This window comes from Solanum dulcamara, chromosome 10, assembly GCF_947179165.1.
Source record: "Solanum dulcamara chromosome 10, daSolDulc1.2, whole genome shotgun sequence".
NCBI classification, from domain to species: domain Eukaryota; kingdom Viridiplantae; phylum Streptophyta; class Magnoliopsida; order Solanales; family Solanaceae; genus Solanum; species Solanum dulcamara.
Window position 1 is genome coordinate 7,430,433 of NC_077246.1, and position 25,053 is coordinate 7,455,485.

The 25,053-nt window shown below is 35.5% G+C and overlaps 2 protein-coding genes and 1 pseudogene across 4 annotated transcripts; 1 reads left to right on the forward strand and 2 right to left on the reverse strand.

Moving 5' to 3' along the window:
- The first annotated feature begins 597 nt into the window (after window positions 1–597).
- On the forward strand, window positions 598–3,931 carry LOC129870199 (UDP-glucose flavonoid 3-O-glucosyltransferase 6-like). The gene is made up of 3 exons (XM_055944860.1): window positions 598–1,102; window positions 2,294–2,985; window positions 3,360–3,931. Exons 1-3 carry the CDS (start codon window positions 598–600, stop codon window positions 3,774–3,776), a joined length of 1,614 nt encoding a protein of 537 aa, XP_055800835.1. The 3' UTR covers window positions 3,777–3,931.
- On the reverse strand, window positions 696–23,603 carry LOC129870201 (uncharacterized). 3 transcript variants are annotated; one of them, XM_055944863.1, is made up of 3 exons: window positions 23,444–23,603; window positions 5,499–5,968; window positions 696–1,042 (listed from the first exon to the last, which is right to left on the reverse strand). In XM_055944863.1, the coding sequence occupies exon 2, from the start codon at window positions 5,932–5,934 to the stop codon at window positions 5,536–5,538; it is 399 nt and encodes a 132-aa protein (XP_055800838.1). In that variant the 5' UTR covers window positions 5,935–5,968; window positions 23,444–23,603; the 3' UTR covers window positions 696–1,042; window positions 5,499–5,535. The 3 variants fall into 3 exon arrangements, with proteins under 3 accessions (XP_055800838.1, XP_055800837.1, XP_055800836.1); XM_055944862.1 differs by having other exon boundaries at window positions 696–1,030; window positions 5,499–5,957; window positions 23,444–23,602; XM_055944861.1 differs by having other exon boundaries at window positions 5,499–5,957; window positions 23,444–23,601.
- LOC129870200 (rhamnogalacturonan I rhamnosyltransferase 1-like) lies at window positions 20,956–22,723 on the reverse strand (annotated as a pseudogene).
- Window positions 23,604–25,053: the final 1,450 nt, after the last annotated feature.

The window sequence follows — 25,053 nt, forward strand, 5'->3', positions numbered from 1 at the left end:
GGACCCACTCAAAAGGAGGCAAGTTGCCTACAACTTTTTCTTCTTTTTTTTGCTATAAAATGACCATAGTTTTCAAAGAAAAAACACACGAAATACACTGATCTTCTTAACTCTTTCTTTTTTTTACTCTCTTCTTCTTATTAATTTGCTAAGTTAGTTTATTTTATAATAAAAACATATTTTTCTCATATTTTAACTAAATCTATAACCGAACGCTAATGAAAAGATTTAAAAAACAAATGTGTTATATTTAAAAGACATACCAGCAAAGCCATGACATCATATTATCGCAAAACCACCTTTTTTTCACCACTCCTCTTACTTGGATACTTCCAGTGTCTCAAGACCTTCTAGATCTTATCTTATATAAATATATCTTCCACCTATGCTATGACATCATTGTCACTTTTTGGGGATTCATTATGATAACAATCTGAATCAGTTTACATGCATTTTGATTTTTTCTCAAAATTTAAGAAAGTCTTAAATTTTTATTTTACATCTCTATTAAATATAAACTCATCTATATTATTTATATTTACCTTATTGACTATCAAGCTACACTTCAGTTCAAACGTAACATAATTGTCATTCTCTATGACAAAGGCAACTCACTCTTTGGCCACCACATACTTTTTACATATCTTGGTCTTATATATATCCCAATCACAAGGTTCATCATTTTCATACCAATATTACACTCCCAATCCACAAAGTCCTCTTTCTTTCAAGTTTCAAACAATATCAAAAGCCAAAAAAATGACCAGTACCAAGAACATAGAGTTGATCTTCATTCCTTCTCCAGGAATTGGTCATTTAGTGGCCACAGTAGAAATGGCAAAGCTTCTCATAACTAGAGAAAAGAACATGTCTATTACAGTTCTCATTATCCCATCACCTCATGACAACAAGCTCCCTTCTTATATCCAATCATTATCCAATTTCAGCTCAAGTTTGAAATTCATTCAACTTCCTCAGGATGACACTGTTTTGCAGCTACTCAAAAGCAACCTTTTCACCTCCTTTATTCCTGCTCATAAGCCTGCAGTTAGAGATGTTGTGGCTGAAATTCTCAAGTCACAATCAAATATTACACTAGCAGGTATATATTTCAAATTAATTCAATGTATGATTATTTAATTGGTATAGTGATAAGCTAGGTTGCTCAGACTCTTTAAAAATGTCGAACACTTTCAGTAGTGTATTTTGGAGAATCCAACATGGGTGCGGTAACAATTTTGGTGAGTACGAGCGATATAGATGATAAGTATACAACTTGTGATTTATAGATTAGACAGACGTCATGAGTTCGAACATGCTGCAGAATCTCCTTTTGTTCCAACGTATGTGATACACATACTTTTCAGATTTTGAGAGTCAAAACAATTTTTCTTTGACCGGATATTTAAAGGGAAAATTACAAAAAATAGACCAATTATGAAACTATTTATCTAAATTGGACCCAACTCAAACTATTTACCCTTACTCATGGCCCAAACTATTTACTCTCGTAACCCACTTTCTCCCGCATGATGTCATGCTGACGTCGGCATCATTGCTCCTCTTTGATACCATCAGAATTCTGATGGTATCAAGCAGTGTCAATGAAGCACTATCTCTTCCTTCTTGATACCATCAGAGTATATATATATTCTTATGGTATCAAACGTGTATTTACGTCAGTGTCCCTTCCCTTGTTCCTCTTTGATACCATCAGAGTACAAGCAATTTATCAAGAAGCAAGAGACGGTGCTTTAGCGAAACTGCTTGATACCATCAGAGTATATTATATATTTTCATGGTATCAAATGCACGAAATAGTTAAAAACAAGGGTTATGAAGGTAATGAGGTATCCAATGGTAAATAGTTTCCTTTTGGGGGTATAACAATAATTATCACTATTTTTAATATGCCTTTTTAATTATTTAAAATTATTAATTATTGTGACTTAATTTTTTATGCTGTTTTTAAATATAGATTTCATTTCCGAAAGCTTAAGATTTTATATCTATATTCATGATCAGAAATTAGAATTTTAAAGTTTTAACTCTCGAAATTCAAGTGATGCCACATAAAATTGGGACAAAGGGAGTATTAAAGTTGAGAAGGTTGGAGCGTCACTGGCTTCACCCTTCTCAATCTAACGTGACTAGAAAAGTATTTTAAAGACTTTATTGTAATTGTTGATAGAGTACAGCTTAGTTTTCTTTTTTAATGCTACAAATGATAGTTTTGAAATTTTGGTGTTACAATGGATAAAGTTTAGTAATTATATGTGAAATTAACGTGCAGGTATTGTCATCGACTTATTTTGCACCTCTATGATAGACGTGGCCAATGAATTCGAGCTACCAACCTATGTTTTCTACACCTCTGGTGCAGCTCCTCTTGGTCTTCAGTTCCATATACAGAGCCTTAGTGATGAATTTGGAATAGATATTACTAATTACAAAGATGACCCTGAAGCAGAACTTTCTATCTCAACATATTTCAATCAATTTCCTGCAAAATGTTTGCCCTCTTTCTCGTTAGACAAGGAAGGAGGTTCTACCATGTTTCTTGATCTTACAAGAAGGTTTCGAGAAGCCAAAGGTATTATGATAAATACCTTTCTTGAACTTGATTCTCACGCGATAAACTCCCTCTCACGAGACAAGAATATACCACCGGTGTACCCTGTGGGACCGATGTTGAACCTTAATAATGTTCAAGGTGACAACTTGAGTTCCTCAGACCAGAATATTATGAAATGGTTAGATGATCAACCCCCTTCATCTGTAGTTTTCCTCTGTTTTGGTAGCGGAGGAAGTTTTACGATAGAGCAAGTTAAGGAAATAACATATTCTCTCGAGAATAGTGGGTGTCGGTTTTTGTGGTCATTGAGACAACCACCACAGAAAAATGCAACACTTCCAGGTGACTATGAAAATTTTGAAGTAGTATTGCCAGAAGGGTTCTTGCAAAGAACACAAGGGATTGGAAAGGTATTGTTGTTTTTCTTTCTTTTCTTTTTTTTCATATGGCGTCAGGTCCGGATCCATATTCAAACCTCGAACCTGAAACTTTTGGTTAAGACTGGAGGGGTACTTTCTATTTTATTTTATTTTGCTCCAAATTCCTATAAAATCAGTTGAGAGATTTAAGAGTTCTCCGAACTTCTATTCAAGTATACATTACAAGATTTCTGGATGATGCATTGTATTATAGGAGTACGTTGTCTCTCGTTATCTAGATATAAAATCTACTCTGAAGACAGCCTTTCATAGTATACTATTATTTTTTCACATTGTAACTTCATTTTATCTTTTATTACCAATCATAACATCTTATTATTTCCATCTCTACTATTTTTCAACAGGTGATAGGATGGGCACCTCAGTTGGCAATTTTATCTCACAAAGCAGTGGGAGGTTTTGTGTCGCACTGTGGATGGAATTCAACTTTGGAAAGCATCTATTTTGGAGTGCCAATGGCTACTTGGCCAATGTACGCAGAGCAGCAAGCAAATGCATTTCAATTGGTTAAGGATTTGGAAATGGCAGTCGAGATTAAGATGGATTACAGGAAGGAACCGAAAGGAACGATGGGCCAAGAGGTTATAGTGAAAGCAGAGGAGATTGAGAAAGCAATAAGGGAACTTATGGACCCCGAAAATAAAATCCGGATGAAAGCGAAGGAGATGAAGGAGAAGAGCAGAGCAGCAACCATGGAAGGTGGCTCTTCTTACACTTCTATTGGAGGTTTCATCCAGAGTATCATGGAGAATACTCAATGATTAGCCGTCTGTATCTGGCAAATAGCATTGATTCTATGGCAGTATACCTTCTCATGTACTTCGATTATCGCACTGTTTTGGTGTAGTTACTATTCGTTTTTTCAGAATGTTTTGCCATGCTTTCTATAGTGTTTTACCATGACCCCTTCACTTCAGTTATTTCCTTTTCGATCTATTCTGCTATGCTTTTCCTTGAGCCAAGAGTCTATTGGAAACAATCTCTCTATTTTCATAAGGTAGGAGTAAGGTTTGTGTCTACCCTCCCCAGACCTCACTTGTGGATTACACTGAGTATGTTGTTGTTGTAGTAGTAATTTGATAGATATAGTTGGTTAAGTACCCTCATTTCTAAGTTACTAATAAAGATTGTTCGTGCTGAGCACAACCCAAGATTGTATTGGTTGTTATAATATCTTTTTTTAGCTCAATTTGTTTCATGAGACACAAATATTTCAAGCTAGTGATGAAAGGTTTCATAAGGACTTTGTGTTAAGTCAAATGGTGCCACACAAATTGATATGAAGGGAGTTAACAAGTTTTATCAACTATAGGCTCCTATCTCCAATAAATTATAATAAATTATAACACGCAATACACTAGTAACTATTTTTCTAAATTTTCTTTCCCATAGTCAACAAAAAAAAAAAATCGTAGTCAGCTGATTAGTAAAATGTTTGGTAGGCTCATCGAATTATAATTTAGAAGTCATAATTCTTTTATTTATTTATTTTGTTTCCTTCTTTTGACACTGATTTGCTTATCAGTCGCTGTTCTTCTTTTTTAGGCTAATTGTCTGAGTTTAACCAATTTATCGCATGAACGTAATTATTTATAAAATTATTATCAATTTTAACTATTGTCCTTTTGTTTAGCTACTATACTCTATAACACGTGCCGAGTATTTAATGTCATTCCAGTGCTATTGTTTTTAGCGGGATCACTTTGATCAATCCTACATTTTTCTTTTTTCCCAGGATAGCGATATTCCTTTGCTACTTTTTTTTTGATAATGACAAGGGAACCCGCAGCTATCCTTTGAGTGCGCGGGTAAATCCCGCTCATGTGCAATATATCGCAAACCACACAGGAGAGGTAAACTGCACTAGGCAAGCCCCATTCGATAAATTCGACCTAAAAGGTCAATCCCCTGTTGTCGCAAGCAAGGTATTTCGAACTTGAGACCTCCATTATAAAGTCCCAAGCCAAACCATCTGACCCACTCCGTAGTCGGCCAAACCTTCCATTGCCTTAACCAAGTTTTCTTTCTCAGTCCTTTGTGTATTTGTTTTCCCTTCATCCATACTTTTATACTTTTTTCTTGGTCTAGGTAGGAAAACTTTACCTAAATATAAGGATCTTTTCTCATCTGTTTGCACATTGAAACAGAGAAGATGATAATAATCAATCACTCACACACAAGATGAGTTTCAGGTCAATCCAACCAGAGAAAAAGAGGAATTACTTTCTACAAACCGTAGGGTATATCAGAAAAATCTTATGGTTTCAATGTAGGAATCAATCCCCACAATCATCAATATAATCCATAATAAAACCTTCAAGAGAATCTGAACTGAATAGATTAACATATATTCGAATCATATTCAATGAAATTATGAAACGGTCCCTACTTTGGTGTTGATTACAGCCATACGACGTTTGAGATGCTCTTTTAGCTCAAGTTAGGAAAAATCCATCGAGGAAGAGAGTTTAAAGGAAAAGTACCTTTCAAATATAAGATCACCCAATAGTCAATGCACAGTCATGAAAACTGAGAATTAGCCACTCGCATATATATCTTAGGATTCTTGGGATCAGGGACCCAATGTATCTCACTCATGTTTGGTTTCTCCACATAGGCCATGGTAAACTCTCCAACTTTTTCTGCCTTGCCTCGCTTACCTGCACGTAGCACATGGTTGTTGCGGTTATTGCGGATATAAGAAAAGATGCCGTTTTCTAACCGGATTATATCCCCAGCCTCAAAAGCATCACATTCATCACCCCACATTTGAAAGTGAACTGCAGCTGTCTCATCTGCAACTAGTGCTAAACACATCTTTTGTTGCCCTTCGTAAGCTATCCTCCCTTTGTCCAAAACAATAAATTTTGTGTTTATATTGTTCAATGCAGCTGGTACAATGTTTATTAGAGACTGCATCCCTTTGTAATATGATACAATATCTGCAATCAAACTGTTCAAATTACCACAGGCAAACAAAAAATTAACTTTTCCGCACTCTTTTCGCACTCAAGAAAAGGGGTACCCATATATTTTCCAATTTAATGATTTTTTTCACTATGTATTGGTCATATTTACTATATTCTCTTGACTATGTAATATGTAATCTCTGAAAAGTGTATTTTTGGCCCATTTTGATAGTTGAAGGGTATTTTTGAGCCAAAAATGTAACTGCAAGAGACATTTGTTTACCCAAAACATAACGAGGGTACATTTTGTTTATAAAATTTGTTTGCATTTCACTACATTTTCTCAAAGAAGATAACACAACCATCACTTAACAACCATATAATGTTACCATCATATACTGGTTATGGTCCAAATAACTAAATGTCTCTCCCCTCTAAGAAAATCTAGAAAACAAATACAAGGACACCCCCATCACTAGATTTGCCTAAATTTCTACCATCAAGTGCAATACGTAAGCATATATTTCTTGGAAACCAAGTCTAGGAATCATATAAAGAGTACAAGGCATCAAATAAACATGCTTGTTAAAGGACTTACATTCTTACTAACACTGTAATGTAAAAGAATGGATCGAACTGAGTACTTAAGGGTCGTTTGGTAGCTAGTAAAGAATCAGCTTATTTATGTATTAATTTCTGCATAAGCTATACAACGTTTGGTAGTTAGTTATGCAGTAAGTTATTCATGTATAAAATCAACACACTATTTGATATGCAAATTAGAAACCCGCATAACTATTACATATATAAGGTATGAGGGAATTAGTATATTATTGTAACAAACCCGAATTCCTCACTATATTAATAACAGGAACATGATTACATTTGCAATTGTAATCCTCAAACTACTGAATCACAATGGAAATGCTGAAATTTCAATTAACTAAAAGATAGAGATAAGAATGGAGATGAGAAACTTAGACTATTGAGAATGGAGATGAGAGGAATCAGACTCTTTACTCAACCATATGCATAATCCCCGAATCACATACCACTACCCCTTTTGATAGAACCGTTCTCTCACACACACTACTCAATCCAAATCCCAAATTAACCTGGCCCTATTGCTTGTTCACAGCCCAGTAGCTCTTGTCAGCCCAATAATAACTTGTGTGACCTTGATATCTACATTGGGCTGGAATTGGTTCATAACAATACCCCGACCCAATTAAGAACCTTGTCCTCAAGGTTCAAGTCATGAAATCCATCCACAACTTTCTCAATTATCTGATGAGTAGCCATTTCCCCATGCTGAAATGTCACAAGCGTAAAGTGAGACAACACTCCTCCATCCAGCAATAAAAGCCAAAGAAAATGATCTAGATGATCTGATGCAAAGAGCAACTTTATGTTGTCTTTGGAGAGTATTTAAGGAAATTGGCATTACTCCTATTGCCTCTTTAACATCTTGCCCAACTTTAATCAGAACCATAACACCTCTAAAATGGCAGATGTCTCTGCAACATACTCCACTAGGGTGATGTTTGTAGGATAATGCCTGAAAAGGTGGATTTGTGCAGAGTTTCACTAGTACCAAAGGCAACCCTTGGTTCAACTGATTAGAGTGTCTGATAACACCATGAACAGTGGCAGGGATGTAATCAAGAACAAAATTAAGATGTAATCCCACCTTATCAGTTACAGAAAAGAAGCAGTACTTAATTAGCTGACCGACCAGTGAAGTTGTTGGGAAACAAAAATCAACTGGACAAAAAGCTGGCACCACCCTTGGCCGATGCAGTGGCATAAGACGAGTAAACTTATAACTTTCAGCTGCCACAGAAACTGATGTATTCATCCTCTTAGCTACTAAAGCAATCTGGAAGGTTCTCATCCAGTTGATGATAACTCCACTATCAATCACACCACCTGCCCATAGATGAAGCATATTAACAACATCCATGTTATATGCCACAACAAAATGTAGGAAGAGTCTCACAGGACAGTCAAGCGAATTGGTGTCACAAATACTATAGACAGAATTAAACCATGCTAGCAAGTTTGCCATCCTGTCTAGACTAGTGTTCTTAACCATTGAGGAGAACATCTGTCTCATGGCTGGACCAGTCCTTCGGTGTCTCATATCTTCTTGCAGATAAGTGTTGGAGCTAACAAACTTTGCTCTGTTAACAAAGATTACATTGCAAATATATTGTGCAATTTTTCTGGATACATGCTGCCCATCATATTTGTTGCTATCTTTAGTATGTCAGGCAGTATGTAAGAAGGAAACGAATCAGGCCCCAAGGTATCTGATGACCCTTTTTCTAGAAACAGAATGTCCTTTTGATAGAAGGAAGCCAACCGGACAATGGAAGTAGTTATTACCATTTCAGAGTTATTCCCCTTTTGCACTAGCTTGTTATCTTGTGGTTGGTCTCGGTGTGCTGAATGCACAACCATTCCTACCTCCGATGGTGCAATTTGAGCATTTCCAGCCAATGGTAGAACCAGTTGTGGAAATATCATCTACAAGCAAATAGATATTAGTGAAGGAGGGAAATGATTTATCCACTTCTTCGCCTACGTCCTTCGATACAAATTTCTTAAAAAGAACAGTCCAACTAAAATTGGGATCTCCAATTAACGGTCTTGCGACCTTGTGGCCACAACCAAGACACAAGACCACTGAGGATAACGAGCTGGTGCCTTCCAAGTCCTGTAACGCCTGATGAGCTGCTCCAATTAAACCAAAATTAATACTCTTTTGGCTAATAAAATTATTAGACCTTCAAAATCTCCTTGGAGCTGTTCAGCTTTTTATGTCAACAATGCAGCAGAAAAAGAAAGAGGATCTCCCAGACTTGTTATCAATTACAAACCTCTTAACACAGCTTTGAAATGGATCAGGTATCCAATTCCTAACAAAAGAGATCTTTTGAAAAGAACTTACAAAGCTAATGTGTATAGTAAGTTTGATATGAAATCAGGATTTTGGCAAATACAAATTTCTGAAAAAGATAAATATAAAACTACTTTCAATGTCCCGTTTGGACAATATGAGTGGAATGTAATGCCTTTTGGGTTAAAAAATGCCCCTTCAGAATTTCAAAATGTCATGAATTCTATTTTTAACCATATCAGTCATTTCTCAATTGTCTATATTGATGATGTTTTAATCTTCTCTGAGGACATTGATTCTCATTTCAAACATTTAAATACTTTCTATAATATTATCAAGAAAAATGCTCTTGTGGTAAGCGCCAGAAAAATTAAATTATTTCAAACACAAATCAGGGTTTTGGGCCATGATTTATACCAAGGTACTTATAAGCCAATTTGTAAAGCCATCGAGTTCTCAGACAAATTTCCCAATATCATTACTGATAAAACTCAATTGCAGAGATTCTTGGGAAGTCACAATTATATGGCTGATTTTATTCCTAAAGTTAGGCAAATTTGTAAACCCTTATATGATAGGTTAAAAAAGAATCTTGTTCCCTGGGAAAACGACCAAACTGAGGCTGTTATTAAAATTAAAAGTATTGTAAAAACTCTTCCTTGCCTAGGAATACCTAATCCTGATTATTTCATGATTGTTGAAACTGATGCCTCTAATAATGGGTATGGAGGAATTCTGAAACAAAGAAAATCCCCAGAAACAGCAGAACAGCTAGTCAGATATACTTTTGGAATCTAGAATTTCGCCCAAAAAAATTATAGTACTGTTAAAAAGGAAGTTTTAGCCATAGTTCTTTGCATTACCAAATTCCAAGATGATCTTATCAATAAAGACTTCCTACTAAGAGTAGATTGTAAATCTGCTAAAGATATTTTGCAAAAGGATGTTAAAAATCTTGTTTCAAAACAGATATTTGCTAGATGGCAAGCCTTACTATCTAGTTTTGATTTTTAAATTGAGTATCTCAAAGGAGAAGAAAATTCTCTCCCAGATTTTTTAACCAGAGAATTTTTGCAGGAAAAACCATGAGGCCTGGAGCTCCATCAGCAAAAGGACCCTTCAAAGGGAAAGAAGTAGTAGCTAAAACTACTTCTGTCAAACCCTTTAACATTCGGCCAGAATTTACAGAACCTTCTAACCGTTACTCAGCTTTAGCCCAACTACCACCTATAAATCCTTCAGTATTCCTTCCGTTGCCACCAAGCACATCTTCAAACATGCTTGTCATGAAAAAACCTTTTGCTCAAACCTCAGAGCCAAGTTCCTTCTCTCCTTCAGGAAAACAAAGATTTTCCCAAACTCAAACAAAAGACAGTTATACCATGAAAGCTCCTGAAAGCTTTGCTGAAGCAGTAACCCCCACCGCTTCTCCCTCCAAACCCAAAGAAAAAGAAAAATTTGATGTTACTTCTTTGCAGGTTATTCCAATCTTAGCCCTAGACAAAGAGTATGAAAACTATGAAATTAAACATCTCCTCAAACCTCTGTACACAAACAGGAATTATGTGGATACAGAAAATCCCCTTAAAACCAGATTATTTTATGAGTTCATTTTAGTAGATACAGGATCTATTGAAATAGAACACGAACTTGCTGATAAAAACAATCCAGATAGCATTGCCTATTCTAAATTCAATATCAAAAAGATTCTAACTCCTTTTGAATGGCAGGTTGACCATAAAACGGATCGTAAATATTGTAAGTAAATATTTAGAAAACAAGAAAAACTTACAGGAATGACAGAGCTGGATTATATAAAAGTAACAGAAGCTTTACATCCAAACATGATTACAAGAGTGCAAAACTAAAAGAAATTCCAGTCGTAAATTTTCTGATGCCTTGAAATGAAGTTATACAAGTCTTTATATAGATAGAAGAAGATAATGAGAATCCTTCGGGCCTTCGTTTCATTGGCTGTTGAGGATTACCTTATCTTTGAGGGGTCCATCAGTTGGTGGATGTCTATCTTTAAGAGGGGCAACTTCTTTTGAGTAGTCAAAAAGCTGTCAAAATTTGTCTGTCTTCTTTTAAGAAACTTTCGGTGGAGTGGGGTCCATTTTGATTAAATCAAAAGATATTCCATCTCTTTCAGAGACTCATCTTTTTCTTCCATAATAATTCTGATACTTTGTATCTCTATTTGGAACACTAATTATTCCGTGTTTTAAAACACTCAATCAGGATTTAATCATATGGATTTAAATAAGCTCTTACTAATCCTTTAGGGTTTAGCATGTCACCATTGTCATCGCTTTGAGAAGAAGCTTCTTCTAGAAGCTGAAGGACTTCGTCTTCATTAGTATTATTATCCAAGTCTGATAAGGCCTTTTCAAGTCTTTTCTTTAGATCATTCTTTGGTGACCTGTGTATAGCTGGGAACTTCTTGAAGAAGGTTGCTGAGTTTCTTTAGGAGCAGGGGACCATCCTTTGATAAGGATTTCTTTGGATAAATATTTGATTTTGTCAAATTCACCAATTTTAAAAGTCCAACTTAATATATAAGAAATTCTTTTTTGAATAAAATATTTGCACATTTGAATGTGATCTGGTAATGTAGAGATGCCTTGGTCAATTTGAAATTGACTAAATTTTTCTGAAAATAATTTTGGCAAGGTTTGGTGGTTTCCTCCAAAACATTGCCACCATTCATAGAATCATCTAGGAATGATGGATCTTGCTAATTCAGGACTATACTTTACGAACCAGGTGTGAGACGAAGGTCGTAAGTATATGAAATTAAACCAGGCTTGTTTATAGTCCCACCAGTTATATGTTTGGGGTCTATGTTCCCTGGAGAAATTGATTGGGGTGTGCAAATGGTCAACCTGCCATTCAAAAGGAGTTAGAATCTTTTTGATATTGAATTTAGAATAGGCAATGCTATCTGGATTGTTTTTATCAGCAAGTTCGTGTTCTATTTCAATAGATCCTGTATCTACTAAAATAAACTCATAAAATAATCTGGTTTTAAGGGGATTTTCTATATCCACATAATTCCTGTTTGTGTACAGAGGTTTGAGGAGATGTTTAATTTCATAGTTTTCATACTCTTTGTCTAGGGCTAAGATTGGAATAACCTGCAAAGAAGTAACATCAAATTTTTCTTTTTCTTTGGGTTTGGAGGGAGAAGCGGTGGGGGTTACTGCTTCAGCAAAGCTTTCAGGAGCTTTCATGGTATAACTGTCTTTTGTTTGAGTTTGGGAAAATCTTTGTTTTCCTGAAGGAGAGAAGGAACTTGGCTCTGAGGTTTGAGCAAAAGGTTTTTTCATGACAAGCATGTTTGAAGATGTGCTTGGTGGCAACGGAAGGAATACTGAAGGATTTATAGGTGGTAGTTGGGCTAAAGCTGAGTAACGGTTAGAAGGTCCTGTAAATTCTGGCCGAATGTTAAAGGGTTTGACAGAAGTAGTTTTAGCTACTACTTCTTTCCCTTTGAAGGGTCCTTTTGCTGATGGAGCTCCAGGCCTCATGGTTTTTCCTGCAAAAATTCTCTGGTTAAAAAATCTGGGAGAGAATTTTCTTCTCCTTTGAGATACTCAATTTGAAAATCAAAACTAGATAGTAAGGCTTGCCATCTAGCAAATATCTGTTTTGAAACAAGATTTTTAACATCCTTTTGCAAAATATCTTTAGCAGATTTACAATCTACTCTTAGTAGGAAATCTTTATTGATAAGATCATCTTGGAATTTGGTAATGCAAAGAACTATGGCTAAAACTTCCTTTTTAACAGTACTATAATTTTTTTGGGCGAAATTCTAGATTCCAAAAGTATATCTGACTAGTTGTTCTGCTGTTTCTGGGGATTTTCTTTGTTTCAGAATTCCTCCATACCCATTATTAGAGGCATCAGTTTCAACAATCATGAAATAATCAGGATTAGGTATTCCTAGGCAAGGAAGAGTTTTTACAATACTTTTAATTTTAATAACAGCCTCAGTTTGGTCTTTTTCCCAGGGAAAAAGATTCTTTTTTAACCTATCATATAAGGGTTCACAAATTTGCCTAACTTTAGGAATAAAATCAGCAATATAATTGAGACTTCCCAAGAATCTCTGCAATTGAGTTTTATCAGTAATGATATTGGGAAATTTGTCTGAGAACTCGATGGCTTTACAAATTGGCTTATAAGTACCTTGGTATAAATCATGGCCCAAAACCCTGATTTGTGTTTGAAATAATTTAATTTTTCTGGCGCTTACCACAAGAGCATTTTTCTTGATAATATTATAGAAAGTATTTAAATGTTTGAAATGAGAATCAATGTCCTCAGAGAAGATTAAAACATCATCAATATAGACAATTGAGAAATGACTGATATGGTTAAAAATAGAATTCATGACATTTTGAAATTCTGAAGGGGCATTTTTTAACCCAAAAGGCATTACATTCCACTCATATTGTCCAAACGGGACATTGAAAGTAGTTTTATATTTATCTTTTTCAGAAATTTGTATTTGCCAAAATCCTGATTTCATATCAAACTTACTATACACATTAGCTTTGTAAGTTCTTTTCAAAAGATCTCTTTTGTTAGGAATTGGATACCTGATCCATTTCAAAGCTGTGTTAAGAGGTTTGTAATTGATAACAAGTCTGGGAGATCCTCTTTCTTTTTCTGCTGCATTGTTGACATAAAAAGCTGAACAGCTCCAAGGAGATTTTGAAGGTCTAATAATTTTATTAGCCAAAAGAGTATTAATTTCTGTTTTACAAATTTCCATTAATTCATTGTTCATTTGAATTGGCCTAGCTTTCGTAGAAATGGCCTTTTCATTGTATCCATCAATATATGGGAGGTCAATTATGTGGGATTTTCTATCCCAAAAGGTATTAGGAAAATCAGAGCAAATTTCTTTTTCAAAAGTTTTTTGGAGGTTGGCAATCTTAGTTACCATTCTCGGGGTTTTTAAAATTTGCTCAATTTTCTTAATTTTTATGTCGTCTTTAAGAAAACAAATCTGCTGAGAAATAAGATTTAATTTCAAAGCAGTCTGCTTATGCAGAAGTTTACTTTCTTCTTGAGAAAGAGTTTTGATGAAAGGAAATGCTATTTATTTTCCCAAAATTTTTGTGCGTATAGCATCAAAATCCGAAAGGTAAGGTTTGATTTGAGTAATAAAGGGTATACCCAAAATAATTTCTTCATTAATGTTTTTTGTAATAACAAAATCATTAGAAAGACAAATACCATTATTGCAAATATGGGCATCTGAAAGTTTATAATTTATCAAAATACGCTCTCCAGTGGCGCTGTATAATTTTGTAGTTCCCTTAGTAAGGTATTTTGTAGGAATTAATCCTTCAACAATACAATTTCTGTCTGCACCACTGTCTAACAAAGCAATTTTGTTAAGGACGAAATCATTGTTAATGACAAGCTTTATTAATATATGAGAACTCTGAGGTCTTATTTGTGTAATAGTTTTTAGACCTGCGTCAGTTTCTAACCTATGAGATTCGGTATCAGTATCTTCTCCGTCAGTTTCTTCGGTGAGGATGGCCTTTGAATGATTTCTTTCGAGATTGGTAGTTTCCTTTTGGAGTTGGTAAGTGAGATTTTCGATCTCAATCTTGTGAAGTCGTGCTTTGACTTCTCTGATTTCATTTTTGAGAGTTTTGACTTCTCCTCTCAATAACTCTATGGAAGGCTCTTCTTTCTTGGAGTCAAATCTTCCCATGATTTGCTTCATGCTAAAAGGAGTTACTTCAGGCCTTTCTTCTTTCTGCCTAGTAACTAATTTTTGTAATTCAATGAGAAACTTTCTCCAAGCATCTTCATCTTGAATATGTTCGATAGTAGAGAATAAAGTTTCTATTGAATTTTCAGATATAACATTGATAGATTTGCTATCACACATGCAAAAGGCTCCATTGTAGTTACATTCTGAATCTTCTTCTGACTGAGTGTTGTGAGCGACGTTCAAGAACTCATCATCACTTTCATCTTCTGAGGAGTAGTTTGAGCCTGATTCAGATTCTTCTTCTTCTATGATGGAGAAGAGTTTTTTCTTGGTTTCTTCATCTACTTCTAGTAAATTTACCTTGTTTTTCTTCTTTTTGTTTCTGGGACATTCATTGGATCTGTGACCCTTCTTACCACAAGTCCAACAAGTATCTTCAGAAGATCCTTTTGAGGATTTCCTTTTGAATCTCCTTTTGGGTTTATCTCTATATTCTCTCTTTTTGGGAGACCTCCTCTTGCGGGAATAGTTCTGTGAAGTTCTTTCTCGTTTTCCTATTTTTCTGGAGGATGGGGGTTTTAAAACAGGGAACCCAAAATCTTGACAGAAACTCCTTAATTCAGAGGAGTAGGTTTTCTGTTCTTTCTTAAGTTGCTCTTTCAATTTGAGATCCGTGCACAGTTCCATGGCTGTGACATTGATAAGGCTAATAAGGTCTCCGTAGGAGAGATGTGGGTAGGGAATTTTCCCTTCGCATCTATCTCTGATTTTAGACCTTACCTTTTCTGCGAAATGTGGAGGTAAACCACTGAGAAACCTTTCTTTCCAATAATCATTATTGCAATCTGATCTGATCATGACTTTGTTGATAAACATATCTTTATACCATCTAAAGTCAGTCAGTTTCTTGCAATATAAATTGTTAAGGATCTCTAGGCTTCTATCCTGAAAGAGTCTGGGTTCTCCTACGAAGTGCTTTGCAATGCAATAAACAAGAGTAGTTGTCGCATCTTCTACGACTACTTCAGAAGCAGTTTCTACTCCATTTTCCACTTTTATCGTTCTCTTAGTAGTAACTGCATTAAGAATTTCTGCCTTATTTTGCTCAGTGAGGTAATTATCCCACCAATTCTTTATAGTACCTATGAAACCGGCAATAAGGCGAACAGCGGCATTTTTATCACCGCAACCTCTCATTTTGTATGCAGTGATGTTCATTCCCATTTCTTGGAGTCTATTATAGATTTGGCCTTCTGCCATTCCATCTATATTCCATTCTTGAATTCCATGTCCGTCTGTGGCTCCCGATGGATGAAGAGTGTCTTCCTCAAACTGAACATCTGGAAAAGAGGGTCTGGAGTAATAATTCCTTTTGTTGGGATACCTACTTTCAGAGGAGTTTAGAGTTATGGCTCTAACTTGATCACCTTTGGTGATATTAATCTTAGAGAGCTGGTCATTGATTCTTTCAAGAATATCATTGGATTGACTAAGGGGACTTTCTAATTTAGGGAAGTCTTCTTTGGAGAATCCAGGTATTTTGAAAATGGGATTAGTCTCGATATAGGGACTAGAGTAAGAAGTACTGGGTTTGTTACCAATCTGGCTAATTCCTTTATAACTACTTTTGGATTTTTCTATTCGTTTGGAGACTACATGAAGAACCTGGTTGGTGTAGTTATTTTGTTCAAAGATGCTGTTAATATCAGCAGTTGTTGGAAGGGAAGATTCTTTGTCAAGAGGTTTTTTGAAAGGAGAGGCTTTAAGGATTGCTTTCCTATAGGGAATACTAAGTCCTTCTAGAGGGGGAGTAACACTCTCAATCACCTATTCTCTAGTGTACCATTTGTTGACTAGGACTTGAAGAGATGATCTGGTGTCATCAATTTGTCCTGAGTGTTCAAACCATTTGAAGAATTCAATTTCAGTCTTGAATCTTTCCATGTCTCTAAACCATTTATTTCTAAAAGAGGTTCTTTGTTCTAAGGAGTAAGTGGCTTTGTACCAATCCACCTTCTTTTGGTGCTGAGGAAGTTTCCACTTTTTGTCTAACCTTCTTTTATCGGGAATAAAGGTATCATCGGAGGTTAGAACACCTATAGAGTCTTTTCTCTTATGCTCTGGTTTCATATCGCTAAGAGTGGGACTTTCAGGGGTCGAAGTTTTGTAATAGACCTTTGGGATGGTTCCTGAGAAGTCTACTCCATGGACTTTTCCCTGATCAGTAGGTTCATTAGACGAATCGTCTCCCTCCCGGGGGCAAAAAGAAGAAGGTCTAGCCGAAGACATTCTTCTACTTAAAGAAGCTTGACTGTAAGAGTTGGATCTCAGAAACTTAAGGTTAATAGATCCATTTGGGAATTGGATCACTCTATCGATTTGAGATCGATCGGGTTGAACAGGTAAAGGATGGGTAATGGAATCAAATTTCCATTCTTCGTCAGTCAAGATGTCGTCCCATTTGAGAAATCTAGGGACGAAGGTAGTACTGTGCTCTTGGTTTGCTTCCATGAGCATAGTAACTCCTTTAACGCTTGTAGATATAGCCTTTGGGGCCATAGTGGTTTTCATTAGCTTGTAATATACCCTATATATTACAGCTATTTCTCTAGTATCTGCCTTACTGTTCATATTCTTGGTTTTGACATTAAGTGTCAGAGTATCCATAATATTAGGGTCATGGATATCAATCGAGAAGTTTGGGTAGCAGTTGAAGTATACAGGGCCATTGGCGAGGTTACTTTCTAGAACACCTAACAGCGAATCATCAAAGTTTAACAGTCTATCATCCCTAAGTAACAGACAAATAGGGATATTCAAGCCTTTTCGGAAAAGGGGTTTAACAGCTACCTGAACAAGACCAATATGAAGGAATTTAAATTCTTTTTGGTATCTATTAATATCAGCAGCTATTAACAATTTGATAGTTTCAAGGCAATTATTGATAGCAATAGTAGACTCACAAGTCTTGATATTATATTTTTTAAACAGAAAAAAAATTCCTAATTGATAAAAATTTTCGAAAGGCTCTTTGGGAATAGACCAGTTTTGTAAATCATTTTCTACCTTAGAGATAGACAGATTAACACTATTAACAGTATACTGATGATTGTTCATTATAGAGAGTATGCCCCTGATTATACTATGTGAGATGATGAGTGAATAGTAATAGTTAGTTTTTAGGAAAGTTATGAACTAATTATAACATATAGATTTCTAAGTCCTTAATGCATAAACATGGAATTATAACAAGGATATTATGCTAAAGATTTTGGATTTTATAAGAATTTGTCAAATAAACCACCTTGCAGTCTAAAATGCCTACCCCTTCGGCTGAATGACTGTCTGTCGGCATCGGAACTATTTGACAAGATTTCTACACCTCACTTTAACCACCAGAAATAATTTCCATTTTTATGAAATAGGACCAAGAAACTTATATTTTATAAGCAGAGCATAACAATTCTAAAAACTAGATTACTATAAAACTTATCAAAACATAAGTATAATCTGGGCAAGAGTATTTAGCTATGCATGGCTAATCACAATAACTTGGCTCTGATACCATAAAATCTCCTGAAAGCTTTGCTGAAGCAGTAACCCCCACCGCTTCTCCCTCCAAACCCAAAGAAAAAGAAAAATTTGATCTTACTTCTTTGCAGGTTATTCCAATCTTAGCTCTAGACAAAGAGTATGAAAACTATGAAATTAAACATTTCCTCAAACCTCTGTACACAAACAGGAATTATGTGGATACAGAAAATCCCCTTAAAACCAGATTATTTTATGAGTTCATTTTAGTAGATACAGGATCTATTGAAATAGAACACGAACTTGCTGATAAAAACAATCCAGATAGCATTGCCTATTCTAAATTCAATATCAAAAAGATTCTAACTCCTTTTGAATGGCAGGTTGACCATTTGCACACCCCAATCAATTTCTCCAGGAAACATAGACCCCAAACATATAACTGGTGGGACTATAAACAAGCCTGGTTTAATTTCATATACTTACGACCTTCGTCTCACACCTGGTTCGTAAAGTATAGTCCTGAATTAGCAAGATCCATCATTCCTAGATGGTTCTATGAATGGTGGCAATGTTTTGGAGGAAACCACCAAACCTTGCCAAAATTATTTTCAGAAAAATTTAGTCAATTTCAAATTGACCAAGGCATCTCTACATTACCAGATCACATTCAAATGTGCAAATATTTTATTCAAAAAAGAATTTCTTATATATTAAGTTGGACTTTTAAAATTGGTGAATTTGACAAAATCAAATATTTATCCAAAGAAATCCTTATCAAAGGATGGTCCCCTGCTCCTAAAGAAACTCAGCAACCTTCTTCAAGAAGTTCCCAGCTATACACAGGTCACCAAAGAATGATCTAAAGAAAAGACTTGAAAAGGCCTTATCAGACTTGGATAATAATACTAATGAAGACGAAGTCCTTCAGCTTCTAGAAGAAGCTTCTTCTCAAAGCGATGACAATGGTGACATGCTAAACCCTAAAGGATTAGCAAGAGCTTATTTAAATCCATATGATTAAATCCTAATTGAGTGTTTTAAAACACGGAATAATTAGTCTTCCAAATAGAGATACAAAGTATCAGAATTATTATGGAAGAAAAAGATGAGTCTCTGAAAGAGATGGAATATCTTTTGATTTAATCAAAATGGACCCCACTCCACCGAAAGTTTCTTAAAAGAAGACAGACAGCTTTTGACAGCTTTTTGACTACTCAAAAGAAGTGGACCCTCTTAAAGATAGACATCCACCAACTGATGGACCCCTCAAAGATAAGGTAATCCTCAACAGCCAAAAATGAACTGCGAGGGCATTTTTTTACCCAAAAACGTAACGAGGGTACATTTTGTTTATCAAATTTGTTTGCATTTCACTATATTTTCTTAAAGAAGATAACACAACCATCACTTAACAACCATATAATCTTACCTTCATCCACCTTCCAACACTTTGCAATGGTGATTGCTTCCACGAGCTTAGCATCATCAACAACTTCACGCAATAAGAAAGTGTTCATGGAATGATCATTGTACACACCGTAAGCAGACAACAACAGACTAGTGGACTCTTGTGGTGGAGGTGTTTCATAGGATATGGTACGAACATTCTTTCCACCTTCTCGACTTGATTGGTCATTACCATACTGAGGCAGTTCAGAGAGAACTTTGTTTGGAAATGAAATTGCTTCATCATTAGTACTGTTATTAGACATATTTGGGTCAGTCACCATTTGATCATACACACTAAGCACTGAAGAAATAATTAGTGATGGCCTATTGTCCATATCTTCAAAAGTGTCTGTATTACTTCCAACAGTGGTACTGTCCGAAGAATCTATGTCATTACACTTCTCAAGCATTTTATCAAACATTTGGTCTACCTCAGAATTTCCAGCAAAGAGATCGTACTGAATTTCAAGTGAAATGGAGATGCTACCTTGTTTGGCAAGATGGCATATCTGGATCTCTAGTAACACCATAGTTTCAATATCGCTAAAGCAGTTAGTTTCCCTATCCGACATCTCCTTGAACGCTGAGTGTGGTAGGTTAGGTTGTTGCGGTCTGAGTGTTCATTCAAGTACTGAGGCAAGGATGAGTTAGTAATATTGCCCCACGATGGAATAGCCGCCTGATAATACTCCACTGCCTCGTGCTTCTTGGGAATAGGTAAGAACTCACGATGTGTGTCTCTAGTACAGGAGCGAAAAAGAATCAGCAATTTGTCCACAAAATCGTCCCAACCAACAAGTTGTTTGTTGCGAAATAACTATTGATACCATTCCAAAGCCTCACCATCAAATAGAATGAAGCCAAGCACAGTTTATGCTCGGATAAAATATTGTGGAAGGCGAAATACTTCTCCGTCTGAAGTACCCAGACTGCGGGGTTATCACCACTAAATCGCGTAAGAGAAAATTAATTCGGTATATGACAAGGAGTTGAATGGGTCAGAACAGGAGAAGACTGGAGTAAAAATAATTGTTGGCGGAATGCACGGATAGAGATTCATTTGAGGGAGGTGAACAAAGTGTCCACCTTGGTAGACAAATCAATGAAAGATGAAATAGCTGGTACCCGCATTACTTACACCTGCATAACTAATACCTACTACCAAACGACCTTTTAATGACGAACTATTTTTTTTTTTGATCAAATAAATTTCCATGAACTGTTCAAATGTTTGTCATGTTACGAATAACATGAACTATGAAGAATAATCAGCCAAGTGTTTAAATTGGTTATAGGAAAAGAATGGAACCCCGAGGGTATTGGTGAATCCTTCCAGTAGTACAAATCTACATTTCACCCCTCTTGTGTACACTGCGGGGATGTAATTCAGCAACGACAGGGCAGCTTCTATACACGAAATCGATTATTAATTTACGTACAACATTCTAATGTACCCGCCCTGAAGCTACCAAGGTCTTTTGGGGCTCAGAAATGCACCTCCTCCTGAACTTCAACAGCCACCTCCACGTGATATACTGTTTCTCAACTGTCATGCAGTTTTGAGAAGTTCTCTAAGAATGCCACAGAACTGCATGACAGTCTTCTTCTAATAGCTTATATCTTACCACCACCATGATTTATATGCTACTTGATGTCACTCTCATTACATGGTTCTAAGAATTCCCATGGGTTGGAGTAGAAATAATCCTCCTCTTTAGGTCGGTCAGGAATAACCAACCCCTTAGTAGGGTTTCCCATGCGTTCAGTGTGAGCTTCCTTAACAGCAGTAGAAAACTCATTCCAAGTAAATGATCCACCATTATACTGGTCCATCAAATCTACGAGGAGCTTTCTGTCCAGCAAAATCGTTTTCTTGAATCCAAGATGTCTGCGATGTCCTTCAACAACTTTAGCCATGTCTCCATCATATGTTGGAACAAAGATAACACAATCCAGCGAAACAAGATAATCTAGTGCTGCCATCTGTGAAGAGAGATTTTGAGAGAACCTAAGCTCAGAAGGCTCTAGGAGTGTCTCCTTCCTTACCAAATTTGGATAAGCTGCCGCAAGACTCGCCATTCTCCTTGTCCCACCATATATCTCTCCAGCAGCAATATAAACTTGGATGCTAGGATCAATGTCTAATGCCCTTAAAGTAAGGGCAGTCTCCTCGGGTGTCAAGGGACAGAAACCATCTCTCCTTTTCAATTCAGAGTTTATGTTTTTTCTTTCCATCACGGATATGCGTATCTCATTCTTGTCAACTCTTCAACCTCCTCCTTGTTGCAACCATCATTATTACAGCCAGAGAAAGCTAACATATCCATTTCATACCACAGGTGCAGCACCATAAAACGACCCTTTTGCCTGAGAAGCCGAATAACCTTTTTACCCAACTCTTCTATCTGAGGGGTAAATTTTAAGGCACTAAAATTGACTAGGCATCACAGATTTTGAATTTCAAAAGGTTGACCATTATTAGCAAGCCGAGCATCAGTTCTGTTCAAGTGAACAACTTTATATTTCCGAATCAACGGAAGGACCTGATTTTGGTAGTAAGAAATATCAGACCAACTAATAGGAGGCATGGTATAAATCATTCCTAGCACTACTCTCCTCTTCAGTCTTGGGGTAGCTCTTTCAATATTCAAACCTCATCCCTCAAGGACGTTATAAAATGATCAATATCAAATATGTCTTGAAACTTACTCGGATCAGCCCAAAAGGAGGTTTTCTCCAGTTCAGGCACTATAAGAGTCACATTCAAATATCTTGCTATAGCAACCATATCACATATTTCTGCTCGCATTTGAATAAGACCTCCATTACATGAAACCATGAGATAACCATTATTCTGGTAAACCCTCTTTGGTGGAAGTGATTTAACAAGTGATGACACAGCAGACTCCTGGGAAAAGCAAGGAGGACATCCTTTGAAAACACTAGGCCCCAAAAGTTCACCCAATGTCGTCAATTGGACCAAGCAAGTCCACAACAGCACCATTGTTGTAGCCCTTATTATCCTTTTTTTTTCACTCTGGACGGTGGGAAAACTATACAACTCTTCAGTTTCTCCACACAACTATCTCCTAAAGCTGTCCCTTTTAGCCCCAATTCCCACCTCCTTCTTCTCCTTTCCCTCTCTTCCATTTCTCCCTTTATTCTGCACATGCCCCTCCCATACACTCTAATTGCAACACCCACTATCAGATTATACCAACAAACCAAAAAAAGTTAAAATATGTCTTTCGGATAATGTAGGATCAAGAAACTCGCCAGCAAGTTTACTCAGCTTTTGTATTAGTAAACTGTAACGGACAGTCCGATGAATCACTAAGACGGACTTGAACACTAACGTAAAAGTAAAATAGGATCCAAAATCAATCAATGTCCAACGCCAGTTTCTTGATAAATGAACAAACAAAGAGATAAAACAGAATGAATGAGGAAAATTGTGAGATCTAAAGGGATTTTTCTGGTGTAATCCCAGAATCTTTAATGACAAAACAATTTTTCCTAGGGCATTTTATCGAACATATGGAGTGCATAGTGTCACGAACTTAGACTTCAGCTAAACCCCCCTGCCTCATTACAATAGGCTCTATTAACATTTCCTAGTAAACCTTAACTTACATTGAACCATAAGCTTAACTTCAACTTCGTGCTTACTTCAATCCCGCGTCATGATTCACGATTCACGATCAACATTGCAATTGGGTCTAATTCGTTCAATACTAGTTTAAACAATTCACAATTTTCAATTAAACTGTTCAACTTTAGCTAATTTAATCCATTAGGTTCCAATCAACGCATAACACAAAAATACTAATCTAAATCAGGATTCCAATATCTATTTGCAATCATATCCAAAAAATTAAGATTCATTCATACCTTGTACACAGTAGTGTTGAAATTGCAGATGAGGAAACTTCTTCGACTGGCAATATTTCTCTAACTTTATTGCCACCGTCGAACTCCAAAAGCTCCTAGAAGCTTTCTCTCCATGAAACCAAACCTCAAAATTTCAGCAATTACGTATTTATATCCCGTGGGCCTTTGCTGGTTTTCAAAAAATCGACTTAACCAACCAAACATAACCATATTGAATTTATTTTTAGGTTTATTTTTATAAAATCAATGGTTTTATATAAACTTATAACCATATCGAATAATTGGGTAAATTTTTTATTTTATAAAAATTAATCAAAAAAATATCGAACAGTATCAAATAATATATGTGTAAAATATATTTTATATATTAAATTTAAAAATAATAAAATATTAAATTTTTTGCTTTAGGCTCAAGATAATGGAAGTGACACAAGCGACAACATAATTAACACTCAAAGTTATAACACCAAAATTTCTCATACTGCTCCGATTGAAACTAAATTAATTCTAATATCTCAACTCTCGAGTAACAACTAATAAACTACAGGGTATTCCAACGATCTTGGATAATAAGCTACAAGTTATTAGACATTTTTCCTCTCTTATAGTTTAATTTTTTCTTATTGGATACTTAAATCAAGTAAACTCAGTTTTTGAATTTCATCTTGATTGAGTTCTTTCCGCTTGTGTGATGTAAATTATAATTATTATTTTTTTGTCTTTGGTTAATATTTTACACTACCATAATATAATGAGATGAATCTCTATTCTTGTTTTCTTGATCATCACCCTTTAAATAATAAAAATGTCTAGAGATTTTTTCCCAAAGTCATACACAAGTATACATGATAGCGTGTCCTAACTTTTATATTATTTTTAAAAAAAATATTAAAAATTAACCGAACCGTATCGATACCGAAGAAAAACCAATATAATGGGACGGTTTTGAAAAGTTTAGTTTTGGTTATATAAAATAAAATAACCAAAAAAATGGTATGATATAAATTTTATAAAATAACCGTATGAACTGTATCATTGACTTCCCTACTTTGTAACGTGAAAAATCAAGAAAACGTGGGCTGACCTTACAAATAGAAGCACACGCTTGGTACTCTCAAAATTATAATAGTAACACATAAATTGAAATAACATATAAAGTAACATATATTATTTGAAAAAATTGTGTAAAAAGTATTATAAATTATAATAATATTGACTCTTCAAATTGCATCTGTGTCATATTAATTAAGACAAAAGAAATAGCATATATTGAATTTATATTGACACGAGCTTATGTATCTAGTTTAGAAATAAAGGGTCAAAAATGTTGTATTGAAAAAGGCTTCAACATGCCCTCCTTCTGCTTATTGGATAAAATTTGTCTCTAACATTATTTTCGAGCTAAACATTACCCCTAACGTGAGAGAGAAGGCTAAAAAAATGCTTTCTTTTTGCATATTAAATCAAATTTTCGCCTAATGTTATTTTCAAATTTAAAATTATCCCCATTATGTCACAATTATATGATATTTAATTAAAATTAAACAATTGACCGTTATTTATTGGTCATATTCTACCCAACCCAAAAGGACCTGCCCCATTCTTGACCC